This window comes from Suncus etruscus, chromosome 4 (assembly GCF_024139225.1).
Source record: "Suncus etruscus isolate mSunEtr1 chromosome 4, mSunEtr1.pri.cur, whole genome shotgun sequence".
Taxonomy (NCBI): Eukaryota; Metazoa; Chordata; class Mammalia; order Eulipotyphla; family Soricidae; genus Suncus; species Suncus etruscus.
The window spans coordinates 89,245,521-89,273,457 of record NC_064851.1 but is presented as its reverse complement, the minus strand read 5'-3'; the positions used below and the strand labels follow the sequence as shown (position 1 = coordinate 89,273,457).

At 35.5% G+C, this 27,937-nt stretch overlaps 1 protein-coding gene, 1 long non-coding RNA gene and 1 pseudogene across 2 annotated transcripts in view; all 3 read left to right on the top strand.

The window, feature by feature from the left end:
• Positions 1-25,266, top strand: part of FAM184A (family with sequence similarity 184 member A) — a 134,541-nt gene extending 109,275 nt beyond the window's left edge. Inside the window, exons 11-18 of the mRNA XM_049771379.1 lie at positions 1,110-1,263; positions 6,280-6,407; positions 8,476-8,660; positions 9,070-9,216; positions 17,470-17,587; positions 19,714-19,818; positions 22,838-23,040; positions 24,924-25,266. Coding sequence (XP_049627336.1) covers positions 1,110-1,263; positions 6,280-6,407; positions 8,476-8,660; positions 9,070-9,216; positions 17,470-17,587; positions 19,714-19,818; positions 22,838-23,040; positions 24,924-25,005 — 1,122 coding nt within the window. The 3' untranslated portion in view covers positions 25,006-25,266. The remainder of the gene's footprint in view (positions 1-1,109; positions 1,264-6,279; positions 6,408-8,475; positions 8,661-9,069; positions 9,217-17,469; positions 17,588-19,713; positions 19,819-22,837; positions 23,041-24,923) is intronic.
• The window catches only part of LOC126006058 (uncharacterized), a 684,655-nt gene that overhangs the window by 539,150 nt on the left and 117,568 nt on the right, over positions 1-27,937 (top strand). The gene's annotated exons all lie outside the window — the stretch shown is intronic.
• On the top strand, positions 5,209-5,308 carry LOC126007545 (uncharacterized; annotated as a pseudogene).

Here is a 27,937-nt window from a genome sequence, read left to right as displayed (position 1 = left end):
ACAATATATTATGGGAGGGTGATTTTGGATATTCTATTCGACCCATTAGTAAAAGAATGTGTCTTTATTACAGTACTACTACTATTTTGATCTCTATGGCTTTCTAGTACAACTTTAAGTTAAATAATGATAATCTCCCAATTTCTGGTTTTTTAATATGGTTATGGCTATTTGAGGTATTTTATGATGCCAAACGAACCTTATCATTGACTGTTCTAAGTTCATGAAAAATGATATCTGAATTTGGATAGGGATCTATATAGTAGTTTCGGTAAGATGGTCATTTAGGCGATATTAATTCTTCCAGGGACCAGAATGATAGCACAGTGGTAGGGTGTTTGCCTTGCAAGAAGCCGACCTGGGACTGACTTGGGTTCAGTTCCTGGCATCACATATGGTTCCCTGAGCCTGCCAGGAACAATTTCTTTTCTTATTGTTGTTGTTGTTTATTGTTTTGTGGGGTATTTTGGGGCTATACCCTGTGACACTCAGAGGTTACTCCTGGCTTTGTGCTCAGAAATCGCTCCTGGCTTGGGGGATCATATGGGATGCCGGGGGATCGAACCGCAGTCTGTCCTAGGCTAGTGCCAGCAAGGCAGACACCTTACCATGCCAGGAGCAATTTCTGAATGCAGAGCCAGGAGTAACCTTTGAGCGCTGCTCGGTGTGACCCCCTCCAAAAAAAATAGTTAAAAAAAATTGATTCTTCCAATCCACAAGCATGGCATGTTTATTCATTTCCCAAGGTCTTCCTCAATTTCTTAAGTGTTTTAAAGTTTTCATGATATAAGTCTATCACCTCTTTTGTTAAAATAATTTATAGCTACTTGATGTTTTTGAACAATATTTTAAATGGGATAGGTCTTTTGATTTTTTTCCTCCTCTGATTCATGATTTTTATATAGGAATGCAATCAATTTTTGTGTATTGACTTTGTAGCCAGCCAATTTGCTGTATTGGTTTAATAAAACAGTTTCAAATTCACTTTCAAGAAACTAGATGAAGGATAAACTTTTTTAAAATATTGAACTTTGCTTATTATTTATTGTGTTTTAATTTCCCTATCAGTACTTTAGCACAATAAGTTGAGTATGTTTCTTCTGTTCTAGGCACTAGAAAATCATTTACAACAAAAACACTCTGCAGAGCTTCAATCATTAAAAGATGCACACAGAGAATCCATGGAAGGCTTCCGTGTAGAAATGGAGCAGGAGCTTCAAACTCTTCGATTTGAACTAGAAGATGAAGGAAAAGCTATGCTTGGTATTTTGGAAAGATTATAATCCTGTCATTTCTTTTTTGTTGTTATTTTTTTGTTTTGTTTTGTTTGTTTTTGTTTTTTTGTTTTTTTTTTTTTTTTAGGGAAGAGGCTCACTTAGTAATGCTCAGAGTTTATTCCTAGCCCAGTGCTCAGGAATCACTCCTGGTGGGACTATATGAAGTGCTGGAGATCGAACCTGGATTGACTATTGCAAGGCAAACTGCCTACCAGATATACTATCTGGCCCATTTATCTCCTCTAAAATTTAACTAGAATCACAGCATTTTTCTCTTAGTTTTTGAAGTTATTAGAAGTTACCAAATGAAGAGATAGGTATGATGGAGCAGAATGGGGAGAACACAAATTGTAAAAAGATTCCCTTCAACTTCCTTGTATTCTGCTATGTAAGGAGTACCCATGGTGTTTTTCTTTTGTCATTGAGAGAGTACAATGGGTTGAGGATTTACACATAATAGGCTTATATATACATATATGCATATATTATGGTTATATATACCATATGGTCATATATATATTTATATATATATGGTTCCCTGAGCCCCATCTGTACACTCATAAGTACAGAACTAGTAGTAAACAGCACTCCTGGGTGTGGCTCACAAACAAACACACAAAATCTTCAGTCATTAGGAAGTGAAAGAGTCAACATTTACATTATCCAGATGGAAAGGAATAGATACACGTGCAACTACCCATCTTTAGACTAGATCAGCATTTTTTCTAGGGGGAGCTGGAACAATCTGAGATGCAGTTGTAACCTCAGGTGCAGATTATGGGCACAGTAAAAATGGTTGATTACCTGGTTGCTGCTGAATGATTTTTTTTCTGGAACAGGGGTGGAGGGATTGAAGAAATAACATAGGGGTTAAGTCACTTGCCTTGCATGCATTAACCCTTCTGGCAATACATACTATGTTCCAAGGTCCAGGAGTGATCCCAGAGAACCAGGTGTAAATCCTGAGTACTATCAGGTATAGCCCCTCCCCCCAAAATATATGATGGGTGGGGTGCAGTTAATCAAGTAAGTTGGTAAACCTCAGAACTAGTCATTGTTTTATTCTACTTAAAGATGTATTTTAATGAGAAAAGTTATGTACAGATGGAATGTTTAGGATATTTGTCATACTTTTAATGTGATTTTCCCCTTGAATATATTCATATCACTGTTTTGTTTCATAAGGAGGTGAGTTGAATTTTGAAGAAAAATTTGATCCATCTTTGAAAGGTGTTGGTGTGTGGGATAGCAGATAAGCTGGCTTGTTAAGTATGTAACAAATTAAGTATGTAATAAAAAGTCAGTAACTTTTTATTTGGACCTCTTTTCCTCTTTTTGATTTTAATTCATTTAACTTTTCCAGGGCTGGAGAGATAGCACAGCTGTAGGGAGTTTGCTTTGCATGCAGCTGACCTGGGGTGGACCCAGATTTGATTCCCAGCATCCCATTTGATCTCCCGAGCCTGCCAGGAGTGATTTTGAGCTCAGAGCTAGTAGTAACCCCTGAGTGCCACCAGGTGTGGCCCAATAAATTAAAAAAAACCAAACTTCCTACTGAATGTAATGGAGGTTGTTATTACTTCATTGGCATACTCATAACAGAAGGAATTAGGAACAAAGAAGATGAAACTATTGTGAATATTTGGGGCCTCAGAGGAAAAGCCCTTAGACCCAGTTTGTCATCTCTGTCTGCTGTCTTAGGTTAAGCTGCTTTGTCTGTCTTCTTTAAAAGCAACGGTTCCAGCTAGGATGAAGCTAAGTGTTTTAAGTATGAACATTTATCTAACATCTGTGGAGTTACTGCCTATTTACATTCTGAGAGTGCTAAAGAGGAAACTATTGTAAAAGGAACTACAGGGGTTTGGCCAAAGGCCAATAAATGCTTGCCGAACATGTTGGAGCCCTGGGTTTGATCCCCAGGAGTCCCTTGAGCTCCAAGCTTGGAGTAGTCCCCATCTGTCACCACTAGGCCTATTCAGCATAAGAAAAACCAATAAAAGTGTGCTTTAAGTCCTGCATTAAATATCTGCCTCAAATAGCATTAGTCACATGCAAAGGTAGCCTTTGTAAAGCCATGGCTCAAGGGCAGCAATTTTCAACAGGTATGTGAGGTCAAGTATGTAGTTCATGAGAATATGATTTCAATACCATTTGTTGGAAGGAACAATACAGAGGAACACTTTGCTCTGTAAAACTCTACCACAACCAGCTATTCTCAATTAATAGAACCTTCCTGGAACCATGAGGCTCCCACTTGTCCCTTTCTAGTCATGTATTTCCCTTTCCCCTTTACCTTTACCTCCTAGAAGTCATCTGTCTCCATTTCTAGAATTCTGACATTTTAGACATGTTATAAATGAACTCATACAGTCCATACATAAACTTTGGGGAATTGCCCCTTTTTCCCCCTAACTCAGCATAACTTTTTGGAAATTTACCCAACTTACCAGTATGTACCAATTGCTTCCCTCCTTTGTATTAATTATATTCCCTCATGGTATGTTACTCATTCAAGGACAGCTGATGTTTTCAGTTATATGTAAATCTATGTCTTCATTTTTCAGGAATAAATGTTTAGTACAGTTGCTTGGTCATGCGATTATATGCTTAGATTGTTAAGAAACAGTTGAACTTTTCCAGAATGACTGTCTTATTTCATTTCCTTATTTACATATGTGTACATTTCCTTACATACATACATTTTATTCACTTCTTCATAGCATTTGATGTTATTATTATCTTGTATTTTAGTTCCTCTCAGGGAGTGTAGTATGTGTCACTGAATTTTGCTAGTAGATACTGGTCTTCAGTTGTTTTTCATGTGTTCATTTGCCTTCTATGTATTTTCTTTTCCTGCTGGTACTCAGCGTAACATCTAGTGTGAGGAATTGAATTGAGTCTCTTGCATAGGTATCATATACCTAACCTTTTGTGCTATTTCTTTGGCTATTTTCTATTTTTTTCATATATATATACATGAATTTTTATTTATTTATTTATTGGTTTATTGAGAACCTGGTGATTCTCAGGGGTTACTCCTGGCTTTGCACTCAGAAATTGCCCTTAGGCTGGGGGACCATATGGCATGTCAGGAATCGAACCAGGTCCCTCCTAGGTCAGCTGCATTCAAGGCAAAGGCCCTATCTTTGTGCTATCTCTCTAGCTCCAGTTATATATTTTTAATATTGAACTTTGAGTCTTCTTTTGTCTATTTTAAATGCATTTATTTATGTTCTATTTTTGGTGGCTGGTTAACTGTCTTTGTTGGGATCTGTCAGTCAAAATTTCTTCTCCATTATTTTATTGAAATTACTTTTCATGTCACCATTAAGTTGTGAAATTCCAAATGCAAAGACTTTTCACTGCTCCCATCTTATTTGTTCCTGTTTGTATCATTTGATCTCTGTGACCTGCACTATTTCCCCTCTTTGTTTCCATTATAATAACTCATTTACTCTACTTATACTTTTTTTGTTTGTTTGTTTCTTTGCCATACCCGGTGACACTCGGGTTACTCCTGGCTATGCACTCATAAATTGCTCCTGGCTTGGGGGACCATATGGGATGTCAGGGGACCAAACCATGGTCCCTCCTAGGCTAGTGTGTGCAAGTCAGATACCTTACCTCTTGCGCCACCACTCTGGCCTCAACTTTTTTTCTTAACTTCTCTTTTATGTTGTTAAATAATTTTTTATATGGGGGTCATACATGTTGGTGCTTAAGTGCTACTTTCAGCTCATTGCTTGGAGGACCTTATGACCCTCTCTCTGTCCCCAAAATTTACCTAATTGATCTTTTCTTCTTTTGATTTTTGAATTGTACTCAGTAGTATAGCTTAGAATTTACTACTACTTCTTTCTCAGAGATCACTCCTAATATTGCTTCACCAAAGGTAGACCTTTTGGTGCTTGGGATCAAACCCAGTCCTCTTGTGCTCACTTCGGCAACACATATACTAAAATTGGAACGATACAGAGAAGGTTAGGATGGCCCCTGCGCAAGGATGACATGCAAACCCAGTCCTCTTGTATGCAAAACGTATCCTATAGCTGTTGAGCCATCATTCTGGTCCTTGACACTTTACCCTAGACAGTGGTCAGCAACCTGCGGCACACGAGCGACATGTGGCTCTCTCACTTTTAATTTGGCTCTTCTGTGTGCCGGGCGGCCACCGCTCCAGGAGTCAGGACTCTGCTCCTAGCCTCTGTCAGTGTACACCCTATGTGGCTCTCAAAATAAATTTCAGTCGTGGTTTTGGCAAGATTTGGCTCAGTTGAAAAAAAAGGTTGCCGACCACTAACTTACTATTCACCTTTTAAAATAGAAATATACTGTCTTACGGGGCCAGAGAGATAGCATGGAGGTAGGCATTTGCCTTGCATGCAGAAGGATGGTGGTTCCAATCCCAGCATCCTATATGGTTTCCCGAGCCTGCCAGGAGCGATTTCTGAGCGTAGAGCCAGGAGTAACCCTGAGCACTGCCGGGTGTGACCCAAAAACCAAAAACAAAAAGAAAAAAGGAAAAGAAATATACTGTCTTCCCTGGTTCATAATGTGTTTATTTTCCTACACACACACACACACACACACACACACACACACACACACATCTGTACACCAGTAGTTTGTTTGAAAGAATAAAATCAAAGATGATGTAATAAGTTGTATCAAAATTGTAAGTCATATTACCACTCAGACTGTTCACCAATATTAAGAGAGTTAAAAGCGTTATCTCTATTAGCTCCTTAACTAGCAAACTGAACACACACAACATAATATCTATATAAATACTTTAGTCCATTTGAACATTAAAATACTTTATCTTCATCATATTAGATATCCTCTAAAAACATGATGTTTTCTAATAGTATTTAAGAAGCATAAGACTATAGATTTTATGATTGACATGTACAATCAACCTTTCTTAAAAATAACATTCTGTGAATTTTGGCCTATACAGCCACTATTTAAAATATTCTAAATTTCTTTCCTTTTATTTCAGCTTCCTTACGTTCAGAACTTAACCATCAGCATGCAGCTGCAATTGATTTGTTACATCACAGTCATCATCAAGAGTTAGCAGCTGCTAAAATGGAACTCGAGAGGAGCATAGACATCAGTAGAAGACAGGTAAATAACAATAGTTTGTCTTGCATGTAGGTTCGAATCCTGCATCCCATATGGTCCCCTGAGTCTGCCAGGAGTGATTTCTGAGCGTGGAGCCAGGAGTAACCCCTGAGCGCTGCTGGGTGTGACCAAAAAAAAAAAAAAAAAAGGAAATACCTGATTCAATTGTACTATATTGGTCATAAGATTATATTTTATTTTATGATCTCATAATGAAATATTTTTAATTTTAGAGGCACCAGGAGAATGCAAATTATGCAATATGGCATATAAAGTGAAGACAGAATCCACCTTTGTATCATTGTCCAACTGAATTTGCTCTGTTGATGAGTCTGTTCTCTATCTGTAAGGTCACCATTATCCAGATGGGGCTGACATGTCCAAGATCTGAATTGTTTGCTTTATTTCATTTTAATTAATTTAGGTTTGAAATTAAACAGCATAGCTCCAGAAGTAGTAGATCTTCCAGTAGAAAAGAAGATCATTTAGGGGTTCCCAGAGCAATATCACAGCAATTAGGGCATTTGCCTTACACATGGTTGATCAGGGTTTGATCCCTACCATCTCATGGTTCCTTGAACCCACCAGGAAACAGAAATGACCCTTGCACACTAGTAGCCCAAAAACTAAAAAGAAAAAAGATAATTTATATTTCCACCTTGCTCTATCCCAGCCATTATTTATACATCTTCAACTTTGCTTTTTAGTCTGGTATACATTCTTTAATTGGATAATTTTTCAATTTGAATGTATGTATATCTGAAATTTGCACATAGAGTAATAAAGGATATTACTTATAGACTGACAACACTTTGTTAGTCTTCAGCTATGTTTAAAGATCAGCCCAAATTTTCTCTTAATTGTTAGCAAGTTTACTGAGCCTCCATACAGTTATAGAGGGAAGTTTAACTAGACTGACTATTTAATTCACAATGTCTAGTCCTGCTGAACTTGTAAAAAAAAATTGTTTACTAGCAAAATGACTGGAAACTGTTAGAAAGATAACTATTAGACTATCATTAGATAATATCCAATTTTAAGCTCTGTGTGTACGTTTGTTTGTTGAAATGCCCTACATAGATACATGCTCCCTTTTTTAAAATGTTTTTTTGGACCTGGGCCACACCCCACAGTGCTCAGGGCTTACTACTGGTTCTGTGCTCAGGAATCACACCTGATAATGCTCAGATGTACTGAGAGGTTAACCCAGGTGGTCCATATGCAAGAAAGTGCGTGCCCTACCCACTGCTCTACTATGACTCCAGCCCACAAACATGCCATTTTTTTGGATAAAAGATTAGTGATGAGGGGCCGGAGAGATAGCATGGAGGTAAGGCATTTGCCTTTCATGCAGGAGGTCATCGGTTCAAATCCCGGCGCCCCATATGGTCCCCCGTGCCTGCCAGGAGCAATTTCTGAGCCTGGAGCCAGGAATAACCCCTGAGCACTGCCGGGTGTGACCCAAAAACCACAAAAAAAAAAGATTAGTGATGCTACTTTTTTACTATTTAAAGCTTGTTGAACATATGAATGCCCTGTGTTCTAAGCTCAGCTGTGCCACTGATCACAAATCTTCCTAAGACACATTATCTTTTGGGTATTTCAGATAAGATCCTGCTTGTGCAAAAAGAAGGTAGAATGCATTTTTTTATGGTTTTTAGGACCCACGCAAGAATCTAGACTGACAGTTTTAAAGTTATATCTTTATGATTACTTTTTTTTGGGGGGGCACACCCGTTTGATGCTCAGGGGTTATTCCTGGCTAAGAGCTCAGAAATCGCCCCTGGCTTGGGGGGACCATATGGGACGCTGGGGGATCAAACTGCGGTCCTTCCTTGGCTAGCGCATGCAAGGCAGACACCTTACCTCTAGCGCCACCTCGCCGGCCCCTATGATTACTTCTTTTTACAGAAAGAAAAGAGGCCTTGACATTTTTTCTTTTTAACAGTTTGCTTCTGAAGCACTATCAAATTTATTACATTTGACATTCCAGAGTGTTACTTTCTTTCACTCACAAAAACACAGAAAGTAACTATGTGAAAGACTTCAGAGAATAATTTGTATTTTGCAGAGTAAGGAGCACATGAATAGAATAACAGAGCTTCAGGAGGAATTAAGGCACAGAGAGCATCACATCTCTGATTTGGATAAGGAGGTACAGCACCTTCATGAAAATATAAGTGCCTTAACCAAAGAGTTGGAATACAAGGGGAAAGAAGTTCTCAGAATACGAAGTGATTCTAACCAACAAATAAGGTATGTCATTAATTACAATAGAAAGAATATGCAGTTATGAAAAAGAAAGTTGCAATGATATTTAACCAAAAATATTTTTATGACTAGACTGTGAAAAGATATTAGAAGGCTTTTCCTTTGCTGACTATTATGTGATATAGAACATAAAATTTTGTATTTTGAATGATGTATATATATTAACTAACTTTTGAAATTATATAATTAACTAAAGTCTTTTTTAAAAATGTTATTTAAAAAAGCATTAAAGGAGACAACTTGAACAAGCTAGAAGATTAGAGCAAAGTAAGTAACTTACTTTAGGTCATTTCCATTATTTTTATATATATTATACCTAACCCGGTAGAATATAGAAAGCTTGGAAAGCTTGACTTCAGAATAACATTTTCTTAACTAAAAATAAATTAAACAGGTTGCATGAACAAGATTTAAACAAGAGACTTGAGAAAGAACTGGATGAATTGACAGCAGATCACCTCAGACAGAAAAATCTCATGCGGGCAGATTTTAATAAGACTAACGAGCTACTCAAGGAAATAAATGCAGCCTTACAAGTGTCGTAAGTTCTACTATATTAAAGATGACTTGTCTGTAGACAATAAACTGAGAAGCACTGTTTCTCACCTCAGGTCAGCTGCTCTTTTGATTCAAATTAAATGCTACTTTAAAAAAGCATAAATACTATATTAGAGATGGTAATTTCAGTATGATAATATTCTTTATTATAAAGTAGTAGAATGATTATCTCATCTACTGCTACCACTGCAATTCACCAGGACAATATTTGTCTAAAGACTGTCTTCTAGAATCATAAAGTTTCATGCCATGGTGAAAAGGCAAAAAGAATGTTGCTGAATGTTAAGTAAAGATGCATCCTGACAAGGAGGAATGTTAGTATCTGATACATACACTATTACATACTTTACAAAAATATTTTTAAAAACAATCACAAAATTTTAATGATAGTATTTTCTTCTTGGAAACGGATTAGGAAATTTTGCTTGAGGCATCTGTCTGAGAGCCTCTTATCAGGACTCTCTGGAACACTTCTCATAGAGTACCATCCGTTTGTTTCCTCAACTACCTAATATAGTCACCCCCCTTTAGTTTTTCCCCTTTTCCTGTCTTAGCCATTAAACCACTTATCTACTGCTTTTTGTTTTATTTTTGTTATTTGTTTTACTCGCTAGCTTTGCACTGAGGAATTATTTCTGACAGTGCTCAGGGAACCATAAGGAAATACAATGATTAAACCCCTAGTTAGCTACAAATAAGGCAAACATCTTTACTTTTGTCACACTAGCACCCTGTGCCCTGCTTCTGACTTTATGCATATCTCCTTCCCCCAGACCTGTGAAGTGTAAGTACCCTGATATATCTTTCCTCAGGACTCAGACTTTTGGAGATTTCTCCAGTACCTGTAAAGTATAAATTCCCTATTCTGTCTTTTCTCGGGGCTCAGACTTTGGGAGATTTCTCCACTGAGCCTGCTGGCATAAAATTAATCCTGCTTTTGAAGTTTTCTGCATGAGTGCTTGGTACTTCCCAGTCTAATCAGGCTGCCTCCTGCAAAAAAATTTTTTGTTTGATTTTGGGCCACACCTATTGATGCTCAGGGGTTACTCTTGGCTATGTGCTCACAAATCACTCCTGGCAGGCTTGGGGTACCATATAGGATGCCAGGGATCGAACCGAGGTCCCTTCTGAGTCAGCCATGTGCAAGGCAAATGCCCTACCACTGTGCTATCACTCTGGCCCCCCAAAACTTTTTTATGAAAGTTTAATGAAAGTTACTGTTAACAGAGTATCTTTATTATTGTTTATCTTTAATATTTAATCTTTTTATGAAAGTTTAATGAAACTTACTGTTAACTTAGAGTATCTTTATATTGTTCATGCCCCAAATTTTAATTATTTGGAAAAGTATTTAATAGCGCCTGTCTTACTAGACACTTAGGAACTGCTGTTGTCAGTGCAACTGGCATTGAGTTCTATTTCTGTGGCCTAAATATGGCCCAGTTTATCTCAGAACTACCTAAGCCACTGCAAAGTATTCTTTCATGACCTTCAAACTTTTTCCAAATAAAAAGCTTTATTCAAAGATATTCACACCAACAAATCAAAATAGCAACTCAAATCTCAGTCCACCTGTTTAAAGTGAAACTCTGACCTCTTGTGACTTTTCCTGCTTCTACCAGTATCTGTCTTTATTCTCCACTATCACCTCTGTGTCAGCCAGACTGAGTCCTCAGTTTCCAAGTCTCCTGTGTTGTTCTCTGTAGTCTAGAATAAACTCCCCAACCCTCTACATCTTTACTACCTAATTGTGTTTTTGAAGTCTAGAAACCATCCTTTCAGATTTCTTCCCTTCAACATGTGTCACATTCAGTCTTGTTATATATGTATACAAGAATGTACTTTAACCTGAAGTAGAAAATAAGTACACACATACACAACCACACACAATCTGCCAATGGTATTTCTTTCAGTGGCTGCTGAGGTGAAGTGTTCTTTCTAATGGATATGTAGGGAATTTTTATAATAGTATATATTTAATGAATGATCTGTGAAATAAATATTTTTTAGCATTCTCTCCAATATTTGCCATTTAGGAATTTACTTTAAAATGGTAAGGAATATTCAGGCAAGGAATATTATTCAGATAAGGAATATTGCCCCAGTCACAGTAAATTTGGAGTTTGCTAATATTGGAGGTAATTATTTAAATCCTTTTAAAAATTAAATCCATGTGTGCCACAGTAAGAGCCCAATGGGAAATGGCTTATGCATGCCTTACATATGTGAGAGCTAGGTTTGATCCTCAACATCAAAAACACAGATTAATATAATCTCAGTCATCTGCCTTGTAGAAGAGGTCCTAATCTCAGATACTTGCTAAAATGATTTATAATAAACTCTAGTGTCTTGGCTTTTCCCTTCCCATATTCAGTATTACTCATGATGCAGAAACTGAAATCCTAGCACACTTCATATTCTAAAATATTTAAGTCCACAAATAGAATAATCTGTGTCCTGTCTCCTTAGGAATGTTAGTTTACAAAGAGTAAATTATGTTATTACTTTTACTTACTGGTTTTATATGGTTTTAAATGGTAGATAATTTGTACTAGATAGCAAATAGTAACTTACTTTTCTTACTATTTTTAGTAATGGAAGATATAGTATTCATTAATCAAATATTGTATCTGCTTTTAGACCTTTTTATATGTTAACTAGGTTTCTGATAAGAAAAAAATATTTTTTTTCAGTAGAAAATTCATGTCACTGTCCGGTCTCTAGGCTTAGGTATTTATTTTAGTTAAAAACAAATATACAAAATCTATTTTAGACCAGAACTAATAGCTATTTCAATGGTAATGACATGTCCTATATCTGCTCTGTATCATACAGTAGCTATTAATCAATGACTTTTGAACAATATAATTGTGACTAGTAAAACCAAGGTACTGAATCTTTTTTTAGGGTACTGAATTTTTAATACTATTTCATTTTCATGCTATAACCATATATGATCTAGTGGTTACCATTTTGGAATGCAGTTTTGAATTACTGGGTATTTGGGGGTGAGGGTGATCTAGTGGTTACCATTCTGGAATGCAGTTTTGAATTACTGGGTATTTGGAGGTGAGGGGCTGTGGACTACACTCAGAGATGCTCAGGGTTCATACCTTGCTCTTTCTCTTTGTTCAAGAGTGATCTCTAACAGTGCTTAGGACCATATGTGGAGCTAGGTGTTTTGGGGGGAGGCCACACTTGACGGTGCTCAGGGGTTACTTACTCCTGGCTCTGTGCTCAGAAATAGCTCCTGGAAGGCTATGGGATGCCAGAGATTGAACCAAGTTGGTCCTGGGTCAGCTGTGTGCAAGGCAAACACCCTTCCCGAAGTGCTATATTGCTCTGGCCTAGTACTCAGGAATTTAAACAGGGTTTTTAGGATACAAGGCAAGTACCTTAACCCCTATACTCTATATCTTAGATGTTTGGTTAGTCCTATCCTGAATTACACTTTTAAGTTGGGTACTTTTATCTCTTCATGTTTGCAATTTTGTTGTTATTGTTGATATCTGATTTACAAATTAGGTTATTTCCACAATTTTTTAAAATTCTGATTTTGGGCCACATACAGCCACGCTCAAGGTCTACTCAGATAGAGACTGTGGTTCTGGAGATCGAACAACGCCTCCTTAATGCAGCATAGTGCTCTCTCTGTCTGGCCCTCATAAACTTTTCAAAGTAAGGATGTAGTAGTCTTAAAGCTATAGAGGATGTATAATATAGAGTTCTTTCATCTTTAAATGATTAAAATTCTAAAATATGTACCGTATTTTCTGGCGTATAAGATGACCCCCTAATTTTACAGTTAAAACATAGGTTTAGGCATATATTTGCTGTATAAGACAGAATGTTCCTGTGCTGCAACTGTATGTACCACAGTGAGCCAATCACAACAAGCAAAGGTCCAAGGTTATACTGTAATAGACTTCCTCTCTGACTCTAGCCAAACTGAGCAGGCTTTTTACAGTGTAGAACATTGTCTAATTTGCATGCATAAAAAGCCTGCTTGGATTGGCTGAGTTAAGAGAAGCCTGTGTTGTTCTCTGAGCAGCCTGGCAGTGATTGGTGCAGGATAGAGTTGGAAAATTCGTTTTGTGGCAATATTCAGACAATTTTCGTTTAGGGGCATATTGAAACACTTTTCTGGATATACTCGGCGTATAAGACGACCCCCAATTCTCGGTTGACTTTTTTTTGTTTCAAAAGTCGTCTTATACGCCGGAAAATACGGTATATGCTTTGCTATTTGCTTCAAAAACTTTATTGTTAGTTCTAATATTGTTTGATTTTAAAGTCTCAATTAACAAATTTTTGGTCAAGGATTTGCTTTAAAAATCATCTTGGAGGACTGTCAATTTAGAAACATTTTAATACAATTCATACTACTTCTTAAACAATCATATTAGTTCATATTGTTCATGAACCATAGACACTGATGTATGTATACTCTTAGAGTCAAAGCAAACAAAATTTAGGGCTTCAATGCCTGGGAAGAATCTAACAGTGGCACTAATTAGTAATTTTCATCTTCTAATTCTCGTGGTTCTCTCTTAGTATTGTTTTGGATTAAAGTGGATTTAGACGCAGGGGTCCTCAAACTTTTTAAACAGGGGGCTAGTTCACTGTCCCTCAGACCATTGGAGGGTCTGACTATAGTAAAAACAAAACTTATGAACGAATTCTTATGCACACTGCATATATCTTATATTGCAATGAAGAAACAAAACAGATACAAATACAATATGTGGCCCGCGGGCCATAGTTTGAGGACCACTGAAGAGTAAAAGACTATATGCTTGAGTGATTCCTTCAAGATTTCCTCGCTTCTGAAGCTTTAATTGGATACTTTTAAGAATTTGGCTATTTCTCTTTCTTTTCTTTTTTATTGTTTTTGTTTTTGTTTTTGGAACACCTAGTGATGCTCAAGCTCTGCTCTTAGGAATCACTCCTGGTCTTGCTCAGGGGACCAAATGGAATGCTGGGGATCTAACCCACATCAGCTGTGTGCAAGACAAATGCCCTGCCCATTGTATTGTTACCCTGGTCCCAAAAATTTAGCAATTTCTGACTACCTATATATATATATATATACATATATATATGTATATACATATATATAGGTAGTCAGAAATTGCTAAATTATATATATAATTTATATATATTTATATATACATATATATAAATACTAATTTCTTACTATTTTTAATTCACTTAATTTTTAAAAAAATTAACAGGAAAGTTTTATTTATTTCTATACTGAAACTATACTCACAATTAAATTTTTTGCATAATTAAATAGAAGCTAAGCTATAATTTTATAAATGTTAATTCTGTGAAAATAAGATTTTGGATTCTAACTAGTTAGATTCTAGCTGTTGGATTCTAACTAGTATTGGACTTAAAATTTAACTTGAACATCATTAAAATAGAGTTACAGACATGTGCTATGAAGATAACACATAATTAAATAAAAAGATAATTAAATAGAACCAAATTGAGATGTTTTCTTTATAGTGGAATATTTAAACGTGTAAAAACTGAAAATCATCTCCTTTCTCACTGCCATTAGTGCACTGCACAGAACCAAGAGAGAAATGTTGATTGGTATTGGCTTGTATTGATATAGGAACAAGTTATCTTCCAATTAAAATTCCAAAAGACTGGAATCCTTGAAGTACTTTTGCAAGTTAAATTCATATCATACTATTTACTTGTTCTCTCCTTTAATGCTTTCCTATTTGCATTTATATGATTATGTCTCTTTAACTTAATCAATTATCCTTTTCCTTTAATATTGTTATCCTTCTTGTTAAATTTTTTTGTAAAATAAAACACTCTGCAGTATATTAACTTAGAATAATTTTTTAGGTACAGTATGTTTAACATAAAAACTGAAAAGAATTTAGGTTTAGAAAAGTTAGTTTTAGAATAGTCTTAGTACACAAAGGTAGTTTAGGGATTACAGTTGTTTTAGAATCACTTTAAATTTACTTAACATCATTTTGTATTAAAAAATATATTAGCTTGAAGGCTTTTAAAATTTAAGTTTATACCTGCCATTAACTACCAAATCTTCTTGCTCTTCAGCAGAAACAATTCTTGTAAGTTGCTTTCACAATACAAGTGTTTTAGCGACATCTTGTGGCTACTCCTATATTAAGACAAAAAACATTTGGGCTTATTGAATATTTCTCAAATATCTTGAAACTTTGCTTATGAAATGTATAAGCTTTTGCCTATAAAGCTGTAGCATGGTAAAATGCAAGGTCACTTTATGTGAGCTCAGTAAATCAGATTATTTTCTACTTGTTCCGCATTATCACAAAACTAATTTAATATAGCTTTTACTATCCCAAGAAAGTCACTTCCTAACCTCCCACTCTAATCATCCTCATACTTCCCACCCACCACCACAGATTGGAACTGTATGGGGTAGGGAATCAACTATGCTATCTCCAAATCTTGGGTCTAATTAATAGGGGTACTTAACAAAATTAATAAAATACATAGAGATCCTAGTACCTTATGGAATTGAGCAGCAGGATGAACTACTGATTCCTAGAAGATCAATCATCCAGAAGTGTATCTCAACCTTTTGTTGAACATTGCCTGTTTGCCTTCAGCTGCACCCTCCTCTTTCTACTGGTTGTCCCCTTGGTCTTGTGCCTTGGCTCCACATTTATGCAGTTTTCACCTGTGACTTAAAACTTAACCTGAGTGTTATTAAAATAGAGTGACAGACATTTGCTATGAAGATCACACATAATTAAATAATTTCTTTATAGTAGAATATTTTATATTCCTTTGGAATACCACGGGGTCACAGGAGGCCATATGGCACCTACTTCAGAAAGACTGATGTACAGATAATTATTGGGTGAATAAATTTTTATTTTCCTTTAAAAAAATTTGGGGGGGGGGTGTTTAGAGGAGCCACATGTAGCAGCACTTACGGCTTACTCTATCTCAGTTATCACTCCTAGTGGTGCTTGGGAGACTCATGTGGTATTGGGGATCAAACCCATATCACTTGCATGTCAGTCAAACACCCCACCTGCTGCTGTACAGTTGCTTCAACCCCATGAATAAATTTTTCTATGAATCATCATTAATATTTATGTATTTTGTTTGAGGGCCACTCCCAGCTGTGCACAGGGGTAATTCCTGGCTCTACACTCTGGCTCTACACGTCTGATGGGCTCGGGGGATCATATCGGATGCTGAGGATTGAACCTGGGTTTGTCGCATACAAAGCAAACACTCAACTCAATGTGCTATCACTTTGGCCCACAACCATTATTTTAAACTTAAAATTTGTCCTTTATATTCTGAAAATAATATGCTTTAAATTTTTTTCTAATTGTTTTAAGATTTTTAAAACTTAAAGTGCTTTTAAATTTCTTCTCCAAATTTGACCCTGTCATATATTCTTAGACTCCTCAGAGTCCATGTCACCTATTGATTATAAAAAGTGCCTTTTGTTCTGGAATCCACAGTACCTTCCATTATCCTTCAGAATAGGACAGAACCAGATATAACAGACAATTCTCTTACCTGAGAACACTTATGTATTATATGTATTAACTGATAACATAGATACATTTCCTCTAAACCAGGAACGAATGATGTTATATATGTGTGTCCTTGTGCTCCTTATTTCTGTATCCTCTTGTCCCTTTTATATATGTTATCAAGATGTGTGGCTACAAAAATAATTTGTGATAAGTTCATTTAATAATAGGTTGTCTGCATTTCTGGCATCAACTTTATATTTTCCAGATTATCACTTGGCACATATTTCTTCTAACAAGAGTTTATGCATAATTTGTCCTCATTTACTCTAACAGTGGTCTTCAAACTATGGCCCGCGGGCCACATATTTTATTTGTATCTGTTTTGTTTCTTCATTGCAAAATAAGATATATGCAGTGTGCATAAGAATTCGTTCATGAGTTTTGTTTTTACTATAGTCAGACCCTCCAATGGTCTGAGGGACAGTGAACTGGCCCCTGTTTAAAAAGTTTGAGGACCCCTGCTCTAGAATGATATAAGAATAAATTCTTCAAAAGGATACTGCCTTTAACAATATTACCTACCCTTTGAATAACACTGTAATTTTGACACAATTATGGTTTGAATTTTTTGTGTATGTTCAGCTGGACTAATTTGAAAAAAGTAGCTTTTATCAAAATTGTTTAAGTCATTACCAGTGAAATAAAAGTTTTTTTGTTTTTAGATTGGAAGAAATGGAAGAAAAATATCTAATGAGAGAATCAAAACCAGAAGATGTACAGATGATTACAGAACTAAAAGTCATGGTTACAGAGAGAGATCAGGTCATAAAGAAACTAATTGTAAGAAAATTAGTAGTAGAACTGTTGTAATTATAAAACTATTAGTAATTAATAACACTATTGGGAAAGCAGGAAAATATTTTAATAAATGCTGGATGAAAATGAAAGTATAAAATGATGTACATTGTGAAGAAAGTTTATTAAAATGTCTAAAGTCATACAAATTGAATGTTTGCTAATAATGTAATTACCAATATGTAGTTAATATACCATTGATGTTTGTATGTGTGCATATTATATATGCAGAACCAGATAGGACAAAATAGCACATGTATGAATTAGTCTGCCTTGTATACATATAAGATGCTTATGAATATCCTAAACTTTGTTCTGCCAATTCCTGATTTCAGGATACTCCAAGAAAATAGGATCATGCCATAGTGTAAGAAAGCTAGAGACTGAAGAATGTAATGCACCTTGAGGAGTTAGGGGATCTGAGAAGTCCATTAGGGAAGAAAATGCAGTTTTTTATTTTTAAGAAATAACAAGTAGGGGCCACAGCAGTAGTGCAAGCGGTAGGGCATTTGCCTTGCATGCGCTAAACTAGGACAGACTGTGGTTTGATCTCCTGGTGTCCCATATGGTCGCCAAGCCAAGAGCAATTTCTGAACGCATAGCCAAGAGTAACTCCTGAATGTCACAGGATGTGGCCAAAAAAAAAAAAAAAGTAATAATAAAAAAAAGAAGTCCCTAAGAAAAAAATACTGATATTTAAAAATCCCTAAGACATTTCAGAATCTTTAAATTATGTCCATATTGATAATTGGAATGTTAGTTTTTATTGACATTGACAAATTTCAGAATAAAACTAGAAATAGAATGCTAAAAAGACTTTGCTCACTGATCTCTTCAATTGAAAACTTTGAATTTAGCATACAAAGGGCACAGGGGCATTTATTTCAGAATCCCCTTTTCCTTAACATATCTGCTTTAGCATAGAAGAAAACATCAGTTATTTGAGGCAAACAACAAGTAGTAAATTGGACTGATAAATGGAATCCCAAAACATTGGATTTTCAAACATTGGAAAGATAATCTGCTACTGTTATCTATTAAACACCTAGTTTTCCTAGCATTATGAACATGATTAGACAGACATTTAGTGCATTATGATAATGGTAAACTTAGACTTGTCAAGATAACTGTATATCTCAAATAGGAAAAGAAAAATTATTTTTTCTATAGATCATAGAGTAGGTACTGATTTTCTAGCTCATACTGGGTTGATGCCATTACATTTTTTTTCTTCTTGGCAAGGTAGTAATTAGACTGCAAAGAGTAAAGTAATTCCCCAAATCTTTAGTGACAGGAATCTCCCTGCAATAGTGGTTTTTACTATACCTGGTTCTGTAGTCTGTGAGGTACATGAACTGAGGTTAATGATGGAAATGATGCCCAGTCTTAATGAAAAAATGGGATGAAGAGTCTAATTCTAGTAGAATACAGCCCTGTATTATGTATCTACTTTTTCATTTACTTATATGTGCTACTATTTGTCTGTTCAATTAGTACATGTTAGTAAAGTTGGTGGTAAAAGATTTATCTTTACATGGACTGTTTACATTGCCTACTCTAGTTATCATTCCTATAATAATATACTGTATCAGAGCGATTATGTAAGATAAAAATTTTCTTATACTCAGAATGATATATTCAGATATAAAAATAATTTAGCCATGTAGATAGTTCCATAAGTGCAAGTAAAAACTGCTGAAATTGGGCCAGGTAAATAGCTCAAAGGGCTGGAAGATAAGCTTTCCCATCAGGAGTCCAACATTCCCCTAATCCCTGGGAGCAGTACCCTAATAGACCTCTAGTGCCACTGGAATTGGAAAGCAAATACAAATAAAAAGATGGCTCAAGTCGCACAGTCAGTCCTTGAATACAGATATGGTACCAAACAAAACACTGAGTTTCCTTTTCAAGAGGAAAAAGTATTCAAGCACAGAGTTCAGATTATAATATTTGGAATGTACTGAACTTACTGTTCAAAATTTTAAGACATTGGAAGTCAAAGCTAGAAGTCTTTCAATACGGTACATAAACTTCAGATTTTATATTAAATTTTGAGTGAAATGACATATTCAATAGGAATGTTTAAAGTTGTTTACAATTGTTTTGCATAGGAGGATAATAAATTTTATCAGCTGGAATTAGTCAATCGAGAAACTAACTTCAACAAAGTGTTTAATTCAAGTCCTACAGTTGGTGTTATTAATCCTCTGACTAAGGTATGTGCTTATAAATATTGTTAAGAATATATGACTTAAAACCTGATTTAAATTTTTTTTACAAAATAGTTCTGAGCATAGACAAACTTCCAAAAGTTTTCATAAATTTGATTATCTATAAGCAAAACCTATAAAATTTATATGTATTCATTTTCTGAATGAAACATTTAATTTTTTATAATTTATAATCCTTAAAGTACTATCAGATCAATAATACAAAACTCTTGGTTGTATTTTTTATATTTCTGAAAAGAAAAACTTAAGTTGCAAATTTCCTTGAGATATATCATTTCTATAGTGTTCACTGTCCTCAATGAGGTCTTGAAAACTATACTATATTCCTGCAGCATCTCCCCCTAACTAAACTAAGCCTCAAAGTCCTAGCAGTTCTCCCTAACTAAACTAATTAGATCCCAGAAGCTCTCCAACTAAGTTTTAGTAGTTCTCCCTTATTAAATTAAGTCTCAACAGCTCTCCTTAGCTATACTAAGTCCCAGTAGTTCTCCCTAACTAAAGATATACTATATTCATGGACCATGGTTAGACCTATATTTTGATAACTCTGTTTTAGAGGTCAATCAATCTTGCTTATTAAGTGAACATGATATGTTTTGATTTCTTGTTCCTACCAAAGCATAGAATGAAATGGATGGAGCTAAACTGTATAGCTAAACTATAAACATCTTTGTGCCTCTCCTTCCTTTGGAGCTTATAGTTGTTTGGTTACTTTTAATAGCCAGTAAATATTTTGTTACAAAATTTTAGCACATTTAAAATAACTTACCACAATTTTTTCAGGTGAGTAAAGTAAAAAAGATTAGTTATGTCTATTGGCTTCATAAGAATTACATATCTTTGGGTAGAAATCAGTGATAAAATGTGTTAATGCTACTTCTTATTCATATTTTATTAATACCCATATGATAACAGTCAAAAATTTTTATTTTTAAATCTCATAGAACTTTTTTTGAAAACAACATGGAAGGAATTTGGGGCCAGAGAAGTAGTAGATAATAAAGGTATTAGGGTGCTTATACGCAGCCCATCTGTGTGATCCTTCACACCATACAAGATCATACAATATTTTCAGAGGTGACCTATAAGTACAGACCTAGGAGTAAGTCCTGAGCACCATCAAGTGTGGGACACCCTCCCCCAAAGGAATATGGGATCTCTGACACAATTTAAAGTACTCCAACCTTTAAACACAAATGTTGCATAAAATAGAATAACTAAAAGCAATGAGGGCTACAGTTTTATATGAAGATATTGAGTGAGGGCTACTGCTTTATCTCTATAGCCTAAAATATCCTTGGCATGTAGAAGGCTTTCAATAATAAACTGTGAATTAATAAACTTAAATGTATAAGTTAAGGTAAGATAAAATTTTAATTATGAAGCAATACTAGCATTTATTTAAATACTACTCAAAATATTTATATTTAATTGTAATTTAATATTTTGCTATACAACATTGTCGATATTTTTGGTTTTGTTTTGTTTGTTTGTTTGCCTTTTGGGCCACACCCTGTAATGCTCAGGGGTTACTCCTGGCTATGCACTCAAAAATCGTTCCTGGTTTGGTGAACCATATGGGACACCTGGGATTGAACCGAAGTCCATCCTGGGTCAGCCTCGTGCAAGGCAAATGCCCTACTTCTGTGCTATCACTCTGGCCCCTATTTTTGGTTTCTTATTCAGTAGATTTGATCATGCCCTTTGGTGACTAGAACAAGAAAATGCAGATGATTCATCTGTAAAAAACGTTTAGCTAATTTGACTTCTAATTGTGACTTTGGTTTTCAGAAATTATTCTGAAGACTTTTTTTTTAAATCTTTTTTTAGTTCTGTGAAAGCAAGCTCCTTGTCAGAAACTCAGTGATTAATAGAATATGGCAATAGAGGTCAATGTCTCTAGATAGAGAAATCATGACCTCTTAAGAAAAAGAAACTTTTTTTCAAACTCTGGAGTTATTTTATAAAATGGAATCTTCATGTATTTGTAATTTTTCATACTTCAGAGTAATTTTTTAAACAATTATTAGAGTGGATCAGAGTGATAGTACAGTGGGTGGAGCACTTGCATGTGGCCGACACAGATTCTATACCCAACAACCTATATGGTTTCCCAAGCCCACCAGGAGGGATCCCCGAGTCAGGAGTACCCTTGAGCACTGCCCGATGTGGGCTCTCACAAGACTATCGTCTAATTAGTAAAAGTTGGAACTAGCCAAAATATTTTACCAATGTTGGATTTTATTCTGTATAGCAGAGAAGATGCTCTTTGATCCCAGAGATGTGAATTACTGATTTGCAAGATGATGAGGTTTCATAGTTTATAACTGCATTCCTCTTTTCAAGTTAAAGATCAATTAAGAATTAAACTAATCACTTGTTTCAGATTTTACAAAAGTTTTAAAGATTGTAAGCCAGTTCATTGAAAATGAGACATATTCTTAATATGCTATAGTGAATTTAAAACTAAAATATTTCTTTAAATCAGCTTTATTTCTTAAGTAGAAATGTTGGATTTGTTTTAACTACTTTGTCAAGTTTTCTCTCATTCCCCCTTTTTTTTTCCAGGCCAGGACTGCCTCCCTTTGACAGATGGCTAAAGTTCACAGACCTCTCTTTTAAATTTGTTTAAGTTTATGCCTGTTCCTAGTTTTAGCCTAAATCTACTTAGCCTCATGGTATCTGTAAGATCTACTTGGCCCCTCTTTTGCCTCTTTCCCTCCCAGTATTTATTACCCCTTTCCCTTCCCATGAACCATTCCTAAATGGCTTGTTTCGGATCATTTGTTCCTCATTCTTTGTCCTAAAGGAGCATGTTTGTTGAGGATTCCATTTAGATAAATACCTCCAAAGACCCCAGACCACAGTTTGGGTAACACTGGTTCATTTGAATTTAATAACTTTTCAAAAATTTCCCATGCCAAAATTTATATATTCTACTATTCGTATTTTCTCATTTGTCCTTGTACAGGGACGATCCTCACATGTATTATTTTTAATGCAGCAAAAGAAGAAGAATGATAAGTCAACAACAAGCAGGTTTGTGAGTGTTCCCAATCTAAGTGCTCTGGAATCTGGTGGAGTGGGCAATGGACATCCTAACCGCCTGGATCCCATTCCTAATTCTCCAATCCACGATACTGAGTTCAGCAGCAACAAAGCACTTCTACAGCCAGTGCCACCCAAACAGCCCAAGACATTTTTGAGGTGAGCCCCGTCTCACCAGTGGTGTTTTTTTTTTTTAACTTGAGAAATTTACATTCTTATATTTCAGAAATCCACATCTTATATTTCAGAAATCTACTTCCTTAAGGAAAATGTAGAAAAACGTACTGTGAAATATTTTCAAAAGATATTTATCACCTCTCTAGAGAACTCCTTTTAGACTATTATAAATATTTTTCTGTCAATTTTCTAAATGTTTGAGGTGCTAATAACATACTTGGCAATTTTAATAATTTATGGAGTTATTTAATTTTTTGTCACCAACCTTTTATTAATAGTATACTTATCAGGCCACAGATGTGGTTCCTAGTGGTAGAACACATGCCTTACATTTGTGAGGCTTTTACTTTGATCAACACCTCCAACACTCTATGAACCCTTCTAAGCACAGCCTAAAACCCTTTTACATCCATACCTAAATCCCAAGATTTGATCCCTACAACTAATGATAACAATGAAATAGTTATTATAGAGCTTTAAAATATTTTTAATATATTAAATTTTTTGGCCTTTATTTTGCCTTGTTTGACAGTGTTTTATATAGGATATACTAATGCACATACACTCAATGCAAAAAATAAACAAAATCTGGTACTTAATGATAAAAATAAACAAATATTTTAGTAAAAATTATTTCAATTGAGATTCCAATTTTGTTACCTCAGTTATTAATTGATGTAGCAACAAGAAAAATTTTAAGTAAAATTTATTTGTGTCCATTAAATAGTCAAAAAGTGCTGTCATTTAATGCTGACCTTACTAATGATTTTTATGCTGCTTTAAATTTCATTTTTTTTATTTTTTATTTTTTGAGGGGGAACAGGGGTTGGTTTGGGCTACACCAGCTGGTGCTCAGGGCTTACTTCTGGCTCAGGAATCATTTCTGGCATGTTCTGGGAATCATATACCCTGGTGAGAATTGAACCCAGCTTGACTGAATGTAAGGCCAGTGTGTTGTCTCCCATACTATCTCTCTGGCCTCCTTTTATTTATTCTTTATTTTTTTACTAAATCATAGTATCACCATAATAATACTACGAGTATATTCTTTTTTGTAAGCTTAAGTAGTTGATAAGATAGTTAATGACTAGTTTAAAGAGAAACAAAAAAGAATGAAAAATAGTCAGATATACTTTTGAATGTGTCTTCTGCTAAATGTTTTGTTACTTATTTTCCCTTGTGCATGGGTTGTTCAGGTATCAGTAAAATGCATGTGCATGAGCTCAAGAATCATGACTGCTGGAGGTTCCATTACACATTGTTGCGTGCCTTGTAATTTCCCCCAGAGACGGTAGGGATTATTTTATTTTATCAACTAGTGCAAGTATCTTTAGTTAGACTTAAGATAAGTATAAATTGTTTAACTTCGAAGATGGAGAGGATGCTGACTTTTTCATGTATTTTCTTTTCCCCTAGAATATTTATGAAATTACAAAGTAAAAGTTCAATATAAAATATATAGTAAAATACATTTAAAATTAACTTAATTTAATGATGCACCTGTGAGAAATAAATGCTGGTGTCAGATTCTTACATTTTAATTAAAAGAAGGGTGCCAAAAGTTAGGAATGTTATCTCAACCTCTCTTATTTCCCTCAGTTTCTCTGTTCAAAGAAGGTGATGTTTTATCACCTATTCCAGTTGTTTTTGTAATTGTACCATGTAACTTCTCTCTGACTGACTTGATCTGAGCTACTGCTGCTACACTTGCCTACCAGCAAGGAGCCTAGAAGGAACCTAGTGCAGGGCAGTAGCCAATTACATGCGGAGTAGCTCTCATGATGTACACCATTTTATGTGCTTTTCCCTTCGTTTTGCAAAACAGCTTAATGCTGGGTTACATGTCTCTCTTTTTATGAATTCAGTCCTTCTCAGAGTGAAGCTTCCCCGGTGGCTTCTCCAGATCCCCAGCGCCAGGAGTGGTTTGCCCGATACTTCACGTTCTGAAAGAATTGTTTTGGCACAGCTCTGTATGGACTGTTACAAGAGCATGACCTTAAACAGATCATTATGTGAACAGGTTTTCCTATGTTGAAACACTGTGAATGAGAAAGTATTTGTGTCTCCAGTTTGAAAATGCACTGTATTTCATGTGATATTTATTGGAATAACTCTATAAGGTACTATATTATATAAGTTATTTTTATTTAACATGGAAAAGAATCTTTAACCTTTGTAATTACTGCATAATAAATTTTGTTAAAACAATACTTTTCTAAGTTTTAAGTCCATCTTGGCAGGCTACAACATTGTATTCTGTGGTCTGAGTGGTATAGCCATTTCTAAGAGTGCCGCAAGTAATTGATTCAGTAATATAGAATTTATTTTATTTTGGGGAAGAGGCAATACCCAGTGGTGCTCAGGGACCACTTCTGGGTTTGTACCCAGGGGTCACTCCTGGTGGTGCTCAGGGGACCATATTGTGCCAGGGATGGAACCTGGGCCTCCTGCATGCAATGCATGTGATCAGTCTATTGAGATATCTCTCCAGCCTAGTAAAATGTATATTCTAGAAGAATCTTGGTGAACAAAACAAAGCAAATACATAATCTATGAGGCATCACAATTTTTAAAGATCAACTTTTGAATGGTTTATGTCAGGAGATGTGATAAAGGGGTAGTAGAAAAGATTATCTCATTTAATCCTCACAAAAATTTCAAGAAATAAATCTTTATGTGTTAGAAGTATAGTTGAAACATGAAAGAAAAATAAATTTTATTTCAGATATGTTGAACTGTAAGTTTCTCTGGAATAATAAATAGCCAAAGAAGCATAAGGATCAGGAGTATGGTTCATATATTTTTTAAGCTTATTTTTATTTTGGGGGCAAATTCTTAGGACTAATTCTGGCTCTGTACTCAGGGATCTCTCCTAGCAGTGCTTGGGGAACCGTATGGGATGCCAGTGATAGAACCTCTCTCGGTCTGTAGCCACTGTCCTATTTTTTCATCTGTAAGTATTGCTTATATAAGAGCAATTAAGCAAGGGTTTGAATAGGACACCAGAGTGTGCTGTGGACAGACTTTGGGAGATATCAATATTTACAGGATAGGCAGGGGCAAATGAGAAGTAAAGTTATAGTTAATACTGTGAAGGAAGATTTCAAAGAGAGCAGCATGTTATATAATCTGAAACTTAAAATATCAATATTACTTCAAATAAAAAAAAAAGGGCTGGGCCGGAGCAATATACAGCAAGTAATGCATTTGCCTTGTATGCAACTGACCTGGGTTCAATTCCCAGCATGATCCCCTGAGCCTGGTAGAGTGATTTCTGAGCCAAGCCAGGAGTAACCTCAGAGCAGTTGTGTGTGGTCCAACCCCTCCCCTCCAAAAAAGCATTATTTAAAAAACAGAAAAGAGGTGCTTAAATATATTGTTTAAAGGAAAAAAAAAAAACAGAAAAGAAAAAACAGCCAGGCAACAATGTCAAGCTAAAGCAAGATCAAGAGAAAAGTGCCCACTGGTTTAATAACAAGAAAATAGTCTTAGCAAAAAGCAGATTCAGGGTATTTGTGACAGCAAAGCTAGAATTTATAAAGTAAAGCAAAAATTGAGGAAATTTAGACTTGCAAAACCCCTCTTGAAGAAAGATGAGTATACATAGGAAAGGAGCAAGAGAAAGAGAAAAGAATAATAGTAAAACTGGCATGCAAGATAGTTTTTTTTAGTTTTTTTTTTGTTTTTTTTGTTGTTTTTTTTTTTTTTTTTTTTGGTTTTTTGGTCACACCCAGCAGTGCTCAGGGGTTACTCCTGGCTCTATGCTCAGAAATTGCTCCTGGCAGGCTCAGAGGACCATATGGGATGCCAGGATTCGAACCACCGACCTTCTGCATGAAAGGCAAATGCCTTACCTCCATGCTATCTCTCCAGCCCCATCAAGACCAAGTTTTTTTTTGTTTGTATTTTGTTTTGTTTTGTTTTTGGGTCACACTTGGCTGTGCTCAGGGGTTACTCCTGGCAGGGGACCATATGGGATGCTGGGATTCGAACCACCATCCTTTTGCATGCAAGGCAAACTCCCTACCTCCATGCTATCTCTCTGGTCCCAAGATATTTTTTTAATCAACGTTTTATGCTGGAAAACGTAGAGTTTCTGTTTGGGATGATAAAAGTTCTGATAAAGTGAGGGTAGTTGCATAACATTATGAATGAACTTAATACATCATACACATAAAATAGCTAAAATTATATATAATTATACTTTTTTATTGGTATAAAATGTATACCATTTTTAAAGTTGCTAGGAATAATCCCTTAGCAAAGCAATAAGCCCTGAGCACAGACAGTTGTGGTCCAAAGCCAAGCCCTTAATAAATAAAAAGTTAAGAAAGAATAAGTAGGGGAACTCATTCCAGTGGCTCCTCATTATTTTGTTTGTTTTTGGTTTTTGGCCACACCTGGCAGCATCAGTGGTTACTCGTCGCTCCTGGTAAGCTTAGGGATGCCAGGGATTGAACCCAGTTAGCTGCGTGCAAGGCAAATGTCTTACCCATAGTGCTATTGCTCCAGCCCCTCTTTATTACTTTCTAATGCAAACATTTAAATTATAGTATAGTTGCTATATTTCCAAACTATGTAAGATACAATATTTTTACTGAGATTCACTCCTTTTCCTTTCTTTTCTACATCACCATCAGATACTTTGATAATAGAGAGATAGACAAAAATGACTTTAGATTACCTCAGGTAGGATATAATTCAGGTAGGATATAGTTGAGGTATAATATTACCTCAGCTAGGCTATAACATATATAAGCAACTTAGTTTTTCTATAGCTGATAACATTAGTATTACCAAAATATTTAACCTGTTTTTAGTGGGGCAATTGTGGGTTAACACCCATCAAATTCAGGGGATATTATTTGGCATTATGCTC